The sequence below is a fragment of the Primulina tabacum genome, chromosome 5, assembly GCF_025594145.1.
Source record: "Primulina tabacum isolate GXHZ01 chromosome 5, ASM2559414v2, whole genome shotgun sequence".
In the NCBI taxonomy this organism is placed as follows: Eukaryota; Viridiplantae; Streptophyta; class Magnoliopsida; order Lamiales; family Gesneriaceae; genus Primulina; species Primulina tabacum.
The window spans coordinates 24,816,613-24,827,113 of NC_134554.1; the positions used below are offsets into that span (position 1 = coordinate 24,816,613).

At 35.7% G+C, this 10,501-nt stretch overlaps 1 protein-coding gene across 2 annotated transcripts; it reads right to left on the minus strand.

Moving 5' to 3' along the window:
- Positions 1–4,041: 4,041 nt before the first annotated feature.
- LOC142547358 (dolichyl-diphosphooligosaccharide--protein glycosyltransferase subunit 1A-like) lies at positions 4,042–10,181 on the minus strand. 2 transcript variants are annotated; one of them, XM_075655613.1, is made up of 10 exons: positions 9,979–10,181; positions 9,584–9,628; positions 8,811–9,448; positions 8,577–8,724; positions 8,324–8,500; positions 7,866–7,934; positions 7,684–7,773; positions 5,342–5,500; positions 5,011–5,235; positions 4,042–4,438 (listed from the first exon to the last, which is right to left on the minus strand). In XM_075655613.1, exons 1-10 carry the CDS (start codon positions 10,081–10,083, stop codon positions 4,250–4,252), a joined length of 1,845 nt encoding a protein of 614 aa, XP_075511728.1. In that variant the 5' UTR covers positions 10,084–10,181; the 3' UTR covers positions 4,042–4,249. The 2 variants fall into 2 exon arrangements, with proteins under 2 accessions (XP_075511728.1, XP_075511729.1); XM_075655614.1 differs by having other exon boundaries at positions 4,043–4,438; positions 9,544–9,628; positions 9,979–10,012.
- Positions 10,182–10,501: the final 320 nt, after the last annotated feature.

The following is a 10,501-nucleotide window of genomic DNA, read 5'->3' on the forward strand; positions in this document are numbered from 1 at the left end:
TCAGTGAGGCCGGACTGGAGTTGGAGTTTTGAGATAGAACTTAAGATTAAGAAATCATTCCCAGAGTTTATTTTAGCTAGCTAATAAGTTGATTTAAGTTAAAAGGAGGTTTAAGGAATTATTTTAGTAACTTGAGGTGAGTAGGAAATAAGTTCATTTAGGTTCCTTAATTGAGGTGTTAATTCACTAAATTAATTAAAGATTAGGTAAGGCTCTTAAGGTTTAAAAATTTACTTGCTAAAAAATATTTCCCCTCTATTTAATTGTTAAATTTCGGCCACCCCCTTGGAGATACAACAATTCTTTGACAACTCACCTCTTTGACCCATTCCTTGTCATTTATTAACATGATAATCCCTTCATTTATTTACCACCATTTATTTAATATTAGATCATTATCCTAGACTAGTTTAGCATGGGAATAATCGGCCACTCATCCATCCCCCCCCCCCCCCCCCCCCCAACAATCATTTGCTAGCAAACAAATTCAAAATTCAAAAGAGGGAGACTTGGTCATACCATTTGTATCCCTTTATTATTGGATCTCCCTCACTCTCCTAACCATCATTCCTCTCCCCCCATCACCGAAATTTTGAGAACTTTTCAGTGTAAAAAACATGAGCATCATAGCAAGAATTAGGTTAGAAAATCGAGTAGCAAGCAAGGTAGCAAAGCGCTCCATCTCCTCCGACCCGCGTCGTGCGTTTCGTTCGTTTTCTTTTCAAAACGAAACCAGGCATGTTTATATTTTTTCAACTCTTCGATCAAGCCATAGTAGTATTTTGAAACATCATAATCATGATTTATTTAAGCTCAAAAACCGAAATCTTTTCATACCATTTTCGAAAATGAAGTGCAGAATTTTGTTCTTCTTACATGCTTCACGGTTTGCTTGTTTTTGTGAGTACAAGTGGATGGTTCGATTCCAGGCTCCCAAGGCTACTTCTAGACATGTTCTAGGATGGATTAGGACCACGTTGGTCCATTAGTTCAGCCCCCATGCTTGCTGGAAATCGAAATGACAGCAACTCCCCAAACATGTCCCAATTGCATTCGATTTTCTTGTTTGATGTCAAAAGGAAATGGATCTGATCTTGGCTGCCCTAAGGGCTATAGCCATGATTAGAACCTCTCTATGTGATGTCTAAGACGTGATCAAGTCGCCCTTTTGAGGCTTGGTCCATGGTGGAATCGGTTTTTAAATCAAACAACAAGAACAGCCCCTTAGACCCTTTTTAAATTCTGCATGTGTCCTCTCAGTTGTGGGTGTTGGTGTGGATCTTGGTTGGCTCTTTAGCCCTTAGCCATGGTTCAAACCATACCCTAGGATGTTTGTAAGAGGTTCTGATCGGTGGTTCAAGCCCCAATGGCCATTAGCCTCGCAAACGATGCAAGGAAACCAAAGCACAGCTGCTGTATTTTTGTGGACAGCAACTTTCTGCTTCGGTTCAGTGGCTCGTTCGAGTTCTTGGTTGGCTTTTAGCCTATGGCCTTGGACTGGACAGTGTCTCATCGAGTTAGGAAGGTCATGTTTTTGGCCGTTCGTGATTCGGATCATTTTTGAGGTCGTACGAGAAATTACGGTGCGATGTGCCAAATTGACTCTCGAAAGAGCGTTTCATGTTTTGGCCTCCATTCACCAAAATTTCGGCCCTTGTCATTTTAGGAGCATTATTTCATCATTTTAAGTGTATTTTAATCATGACTAAATGATGGTTCGGTGTTAGTTCGGGTTGGCTCGGAGTCATGATTAAATACGAAGTCGTTGGGCGTAATTGTCTCGTTTTTGGATTCAATTACTAAGTTTGGTCAAGAAAATCATTTGCATATTTTTCATGTTAAATTTAGGTCGCAGCGAGCCTGGGAACGATCCAATCCATGTAGTAAATAATACAGGATATTTTATTATGCCAGTTAATTATATTACGTGCATAAAAATATAAAATATTCATTTTTGAGATTTATGCGATATTGCTTGTGGCCATTTCACTATCATGGGAGCATTATATTATCCGGTCGCTAGTTACCGGTCAGTTCAGTTATGTACCACCCAGTATACTGTGGCATTAGTCTGATCAGACGTTCATTACTTCACCCGGTCGCCAGTTACCGGTCCGGTCGCCAGTTACCGGTCCGGTCAGTTCAGTTCAGTTCAGTGCAGGGGCCACTTGCGTAGACCATAATCTCAACAAAAAATTTATGACATGCTATTTATTACAGGGCTCCAAGGAGCAAACATTTTCACTGTGATTTTCAGTTCAGTTATGCACGTATTATAATTGCTCATGACAAGTTATTTTCACATTATGCCTCATGACATGATATTTTCACTTGCATGCAATTTTACTATATTATTTACTCGTTAATTACGATATATGCATGCTGAGTCTTTAGGTTCACTAGACTTGATTGTTGTAGGTACTGATGAGGTCGGGACCGAGGGCGGGGACCAGTGAGCCAGCTTGGGGTCGGCAGTGGTGGAATCCGAGGACCTCATTTACAGCACTTGTCATTTTTTTATGCTCAAATATTTTATCAGTTGTTGGATACTTTAACTTGTTATTTTGGCGAGTAATAATTTCTTCCGCTGCTATTTTGAACATTTAAACTTGACTTATCATTTGATTTTGTGAATGAGGCAATTTAAAAAAAAAAGAAAAAAAATTTAATTTATCCGTAAATTTTCAAACATGAATTTTCGGGCCATTATATACTGTGATCATCTTTAGATCTACCATTTTGAGATTTGCAAAAGATTCTGCAAGCTCTTGTAGATCTTCTAGACCAATCATTTCTAAAGTTGTCATCAGATTAATTTCTTTTCTGAGACAGATTTAATTAGATTGATCATATTTTCTTCTTCAGTCAAAGGTTTTGACACCATTTTGGTTTTTTCTTGTTGATGTAACAAAGGTTCAGTACCAAATGATGGTGGTTACCTTCTTCCTGAAGTTTTTTTACTAGAACTTGGTTGTTGTTCTAGTTTTTTAATTTTTGTTTGAATATTCTTAAATATTCCAAGAATTTCTTCTTGGTTTTCAAGGATTTTTTCAACTCGTTAAGGTACAAAGTATATCATATTGCCATAATTTTGTACCGTTTTCTGAATTTCCGTAAGATCTTAAGAGAGCTTAGAGAAATCTGGTACTATCTCTACAAACTTATTAGATTGAATCATAAGTTTACCTGAGGGTGTTGTAGCGTCCCTTGCTGCTCCTGATATCTAACCAAAGTTAGATGCTCTTGTGTATATTCCAAAATATTGAAATAGTTCTTGTAAATTATTTTTCTCGAACCTGAGTTCGGATTCATAATTTTTTTCTAAATTCTCCTCCTCAAACATTTAATTACATTGTAATAATAAATTTGTATGTTTGAAATAATTTTACCTAAGCTCTGATACCATTTTCGGCCCAAAAAATCAATCACTTAAATATGAGGGTGTTTTTGTCACATTTTGGGTTTTTAAGGAGTTTGGGCAAAGTTTTTGAAGGGTAAAGAGTTAGGATAAAATTGAGTTTGAATTTGAGAATTTAAAACCAAATTTCCCAATAACTATCATAAATAAGAAAATATTGGTATATACACAAATATAAAATCACCCAAACCAAATAAAACCAAACATAAGTAATTAAACAAATAATATGTCTTTTGTATGAGAATAATATTTTTAACATAAATAAATTAATATTTTTCTGAATTAAATCGGATTAGAGATATGTTTTACATGTGTTCTTGTGATAAATGAATTGTTTATAAAAAAACATAATCAATAATTAAATTTTATTATTAAACAATAAAATAGTCATAATACCTTAAAAACAACAAAATAAAAAACTAATAAATAATTTTTATTTATTTTAAAAATATAAAATTGTATATAAGAATTTCTCACCATAACTATAATCGAAACAAAATGTTAAAAACCAATTAGTACCATGTTTCAAAATTCAAAAACTACGAAAAAAATTAAAATTAAAAAAGGCTTCAAAATTTGCAGCATCAGCAAATATTCTTGGCGGACGATGATGGTAGCGATTTACAGTAGTTTTGCCAAGCCCATCATTTTGCCTTATTTTTGTCATTTATTTTATTTTTAAAATTAAAAACCAACGGGTAGTGTGCAAGTCTAGTACATTGTATTATTAAAATGAAGTTATATGTCAAAACAAAATTTTTGAGCTCGGAAGATACTAAGTCAGACCGGCGTGAAATTCTTTCTACCAAGGCAAATCTTTTTCGACCTCGACTAGATATCGATAACTTCAAGAAGATCATCAACTTCCTGTCTCAAGACTGAAATCTTTTGCTGGATTGAGGCGACACGGTTTTCGATCTCTCGGCCCCCAGATTTTTTCTCGTAAGAGTCTGTTATAGTTGAGTGTTTCAACATCAGCTTCTCTTGCAATTCCTTCTCCTTGGATGCAAGCTCTTCCACCTTAAACCAGAATCACCATGCTCGATAACACTTTCCAAACAGATATTTAAGATGACACGTGAAGATAGCAGCAATTGGTAAAAACTGAAACACGAGTCACCCACTAATCTATATTCTATAATCTCCGAAGCTACTATGATCTTACTTCCCGACCGAGGAAACCGATGAGATGCTCATTATTAAAGCAAAAAGGATGTGAAAAACTTTTTGCACTAATGAAAAGGGCTGTTTCTTTTCCTATTTACCCAATAGAGTTGCAGGAACTTGGTATTTCTCCAGAAGAATAATGTGACGAGCAAATAGAAGGAAAAATTTCAGGTTTGGCGCTTTTTTTAACCTGCTACCATAGTTGGCGACATTTATGGAAATCTTAAGCGAGAGTAATGAAAGAAGCCACAAAGATCTGCTTAAGCCTATACATGAGACTACTCTTGGGGTGGGTTTCTTTCTTATTCAACATAAACAAAACTGACTGACTTGGATTTCCTCTTACAATTTGGGATTTTGTTTTCTTAATTTCAAGAACAAATCAGTAAATTCAAGTAAATGAAGTAAAAGGATAGAAAATGAACCTTTGGAAGTATCTGAGTGGACTGCGAAGAAGACTGCAGAAACGACAGCAATGGTTTCAACTCCTTTGATAGCTCCTTAAGTGTACTGTCAGCAGTCTTGCGTGCTGCTTTGCAAGTCGGAACATCGCCAGTCCTCGAAAGATCACGCAAAGATGCTTCTAGCTTGTCATGAATAATCAAACATCCGTTCATAACATTCTGGAACTGTTGAATTGCAGTGTGGACCTGCACAACCATTCAGATTAGCTAATGCTCTTCTTTTATATGATGATATAATGCGACATTTTTTTCATTTACCAGAGAAACCAAAAAGGAAATAGCAATGACATACCTCATTCCACTGCAGCTTTGAAAGATAAGAAGCAGACGACTTGGAGATTGTTAAGTCTACATGTGCATATACTATACATGCAACAAAGAAGAGGAAAAACCCAAACACCAGCATCATTGGCTCCCTAAGCAAGGAAAGATTGCTGAATTGATAAGAGACCTAAGGCAAAAAATTATAGGTATTAGCTTGCTCCAGAAGCAAAGTAGCTGCAACTTATAAGTCAATGTTATGGCCCTTCGTCATGAATTGCGTTATGAGACTGTTAATTGGATAATTGTTGAGATCCATACTGCTTCTACCTTGTGAGATTAATGGTATTTTCGACCTATTTTGATAATTGGAATTCAGGCTCATTATGAGCTTTTTTTTTTTTTATTTTTGGGAAATTTCAGATTAATTCTTTTATCCTCCAAGAGCGTTTTATATATACAAGAGCCCCTTTCCAACTAAATAAAATAAAATCTTATAGATAGAAATTATTGGCTTTCTAGAAGCAAAGCTTCCTAGTTGCCTGCCGGCTGACTCCACGCATTGAAGCTTCCGCCCACTAATTCCACAACAAGCTGAAAAGAAGTGAGCCTTACTTCTATCACTATCCCATGTTAATAAAATACAAGGAAAAGTAGAGATACATAATAAAACGCAAATAAATAAATAAACAAACTATAGTCCGTTTATCTTGTGCTTGCATTAGTCATGACTCATCACATCATCAATCCCTTGAGACTCATAATCATCCTCAAACACAAATAACTGGTAATGTTATGCCAACACGGTCGCATCTACCCTTCCATCTACTGGTGTTATATCTCCAATCCTCAAACCAAAACAGTTCCTTGCGGCGATGCCTCGGCCTGTAGACCCGTCTCAATTGTAGCACAACCTTTTTATCCTTCGTTCTTCCATTTATGAGCAGTTCAATATCTTCACAAATTGGGTTTTTATTCTACTAGGGATAGGGGTGGGCATGGGTTGGGTTTTTTTGACATTCGGGTTCTCCAGATCAGACACCCGATTTTTTGGATAGTAAAATTTTTTATATCCGAACCCGATCCAATGTTTAACATTATCGACTAAGTCGGGTACCTGAATATTCACCAACACCCTCTAGTCTTTACCATGTTTATTTACCGTGTAGTTGATTTTCAATTCTAGGGCATCATTCACAAACTATAAATTAAATTCTCTTCTTACATGGTATATACAAGCCCAAATAATCAAAGCAAAAAATGAAAAAAATTTATCGTGACAGGTTGATATCATAAAAAAAATGTTTGTCAAAGTTCCTGTTTCCAGCAAATATATCAATCCATAATTTTAAGTTCACCTGACTTAACATCCAATTTTGAATCTGCACAGTGAAATAATACAAAGACCAAATAAAAATGGCAAACAAATTTGACATAATTGTGTCCTTGATAGTTGATTTGAAATGTTAATGAAGAGAAAAGTGAAGTGACAAAATTATTAATCAAAAAAGAAAATTGTTTCATTAATTGTAATAATTTATTTGTAACACGACAATTTGAATTTTGCAATATGAAGCAATGCAGTTATAAATTTTCTCAAAAAATAGCAAAACTTTTTAAAATAACATTATCCATAGCTCGTGGATTTCAAATTCATCCCCATCTAATTTGGGACTAGACTTGGTTTAGGAATTTTTAATATGAAATATGTAACAACAAAGATTTTTTACCACGCATTTAAGTTATCATTTAAAATTCATAGTGACCCCATCTACTAGACAGGTTTGACAATGATATATCATTTAATGACCCTAAACGGGAACAAGAATCACTGCATGGTATATCTATTTCAGGCATCTATTGATTCTCTGTAACATTTAGTGGAAAAGGTCATAATTCAACCTGTGAAAGTTATCTTCAAGGATTTATTTTTTAGCATAAATTAGGATACGCAACAACCTAATGCAAGAAAAGCGAGAAATAGCATAATAATGACTTCTCAAAAACGAACGTAATGATCAATTTTACAAGCCTGGAATGAGTTGCATCGCCAATAGAATAGTCAGAGCCTTCCTTTTTTGTTAGCCCTTGCCACTAGATTTAAAAAAGTGTTTCTTTTACTATCCACAGTTAACGAGGCTTGTCTAAATAATCATGAATCGCAAAAGTACCCAAAAAATCTTAAGATGCAAAGAGTCCAATCCAAAAGATGAAAAATTAAATAACATTTCTTTTCCATTTGATGTCTTTTCTTCACAACAATTTCGAGAATTCTAGTTGTGCCTTGTTTTCTTGTAATTATAATATATTAATTAACAGTAAAAATTCCTTTTTAGCAACAAAATTGAAGACTGACATAAAACTGCAACATACCTGAAAATATTCATTGTGCTCAGGCACGGCATTTTTCTTTTCTAATACTACGACTGGTCTGCCAACCATATCCAGATGGGAGAATTTTGTCTGCACCACCTCACAAAATAATAAATAGTTAAGGGACAAAATTAACCACTTAGAGGGACAATATGTTAAGAACTTAAGCACAGTTTTGTCACCTCTTGAGACTGTTTGATAGGAAATGGAACAGACACAGAAATATCATTTGACCCCTCCGGCAAAACAACCTGAAAAAAACAATGAAGATATAGTTATCAGACTTCTACGAGGGGGAAAAAGTTAAAGTAAGAGAAACTCTACATAAACATCTCTGAAAGAGGAGATGATAGTAGTTAAGTGGGAATACAGTACACCTAGCTAATCAAGATACTTACACCTAATCCACCATCGCTCTTAATCCAAATAAATTTGGACAAGCACAAACAAATGAACTTGCACTTGTACCAAAATCAAGACAACCAGAAAACAGATAAACAGCAAGAACAGGATAAACAGCATGATGCTCTAATCGGTGAAAAAAATGGTTTTCTTTATTGCCAAGACAATATGAAGCCTAGATAGCTTAGCAATATCCAACATTTTGGATACAAATTGAGAGTATCAATAGAAACTTTACCTTTACAGTAAGATTTTCAATAACCACTTCGTTCATCGGGCAACCAAAGGAGATGTCAAGGACACGTTTTCCCTCGGACAGAAACAAGAAATCTTGAAGCGGCAAGCCATATCCAATAGTAAAAGAAGATCTCCAACCACCAAACATTGGATACCTAGGTTCAATTTCCAATAATGTCTGCGATTGGGAAAAAATGGCTAACCATAGAAAGAAACAAAATGCAAAAGCTTATACCAAGAGAATCAACAAGCACCTTTGCTGAATCACTCCATACATTAGATGTGGAAATATTTCCTATCTCATCCCTATAGTAAATGGAATGAGCACTTGGCGGTAACTTGGCGACAAGATTTCGGAACGCTGATGCACCTCTTAGATGGGGCTGGGCCTGATAGTCATGTCTGCAATTATCACAAAGAACGATAGAATAAAAACTCGATGTCCCTTACAATAGAAGTGATTGTTCCAAAAAGTGAGATAGTTCTACCTTGAAAACTCCCCAGTGATCTCAGCACCAGCATGAACAAGGTTATAGCTTTCAGTCACTTGCACATTTCCCCAATGGGAAATTTCTATCTCGCGTAACAACTCTCGAGCAACAGAAAATGGGTGGTTGTTAACATAATGAACCGTAATTGGTATGTTTGAGAAAGGAGCAATATTCTCATAAGGACCATATTTTATTTCTGAACCAGAAAACTTGGAATTATCCAACTTAGTATAAGATTCAACTTTTGGTTCTGGTAATTTAACAGTAAGTAACTGAACACTAACTGCATAAGGAGAGAGGTAACATGCACTCTCCTCAAAGGAAACAAGCTGAACATCAGCCTGTGTTATTTTTTCCGGAAATGGTCTCAGCATATGTGTATATAAAGCTTTGACCTCCAAACTCAAGCTTCCTCCCTTCAGCAGTTTCTTGGGTAATGAGATGGAGTACCAAGTCAACCCTTGATTCATTCCCTCGGGATTTACAGGTTTAAGAGGAACACTATCAAAAGGACCTTTTGCTTTTCCTTTCCCTTCACCAATGGATGATGCTGTCAAAAATGCCAAGTTTTTTGCTTGCTTTTCAGTGAAAGCCAACAAAACTTCCGATACCGAGTCATCACCCTTATTTTCTACCTGGCAGACAATGTAACAGAAAACCAACAAAATAAACATCGAATGCTGCTTAAATGAGCTAAATGCATCTTCAATTGATAACTAAAATCAACAACCTTTCTCACAGCATAGAAACTTGAAGCGAAAAAAAAAAACCTTCAGCAATATAGTGCTCCGCACTATCTGTGATGATAAGTCCATCTGCACCAGAAGATCACCCAAAGTTAGCCAGAAAGCATTGACAAAATTCGAAAACCACATTACTGCATATTAATGCTAAAAGTCCAAACGACCAAGAAAAGATCAACATAGATTTTTCAGATTTAAACAAAACCCACGAAGATTATTCACCATCCAGGCCACAGACAAAATGTTCATATTCCAAGGCTTGTTCTTATACAGGCTTCAACGGGGAAAAAATTCACATAAATAAACACGATTCGATAAGGAATGTAAAATTAAAGAGATAAACATAACAAGCAACGTAAATGGACCCAAATTCATCCAAATCTAAAAACACAACAAAAAAAATTATCTTTAGAAATTGTTACCTTGCGATCGAGCTGCGAGATTACAAGGGTGGAGACGGCCGGTGAGAAAAGCAAACCGAATCCAAGAAATATGAACAACGAAAGATCAAATCCAAATCGCTTCATTTTTGGGTCGGCCGCAGAAATAATTTTACAATCACGAGCAATGACCCACCGAGGATGAGAACTGGGACTGATGACTTTGGTGAGGTTTTAGGATGACAAATGTCTATACAAAATTCTATTCAATGATTGTGTTTTTATCCACTAAAAAAGAAAAGAAAAAAAATCTTTGCAATTTTATCTTGCTTTTTTTTTCAGCCTAATATTTAACGCTTTGATATGTTATGAATAGGTTCATTAAGACCAGGTCTAAATCAGACTTTGGTTCCCGGCCCATTCTTATCCAAAGTAGGTGGCACATGACAAGCCCAAATATTCTCCTGTGAATACCAGGTTTGAGTACATAATTCGGTCATTCACTATATTGATTTTTAACAGCACTCTTAGCTGCTCTCTCATTCCACTCGCAGTATCTGACTTG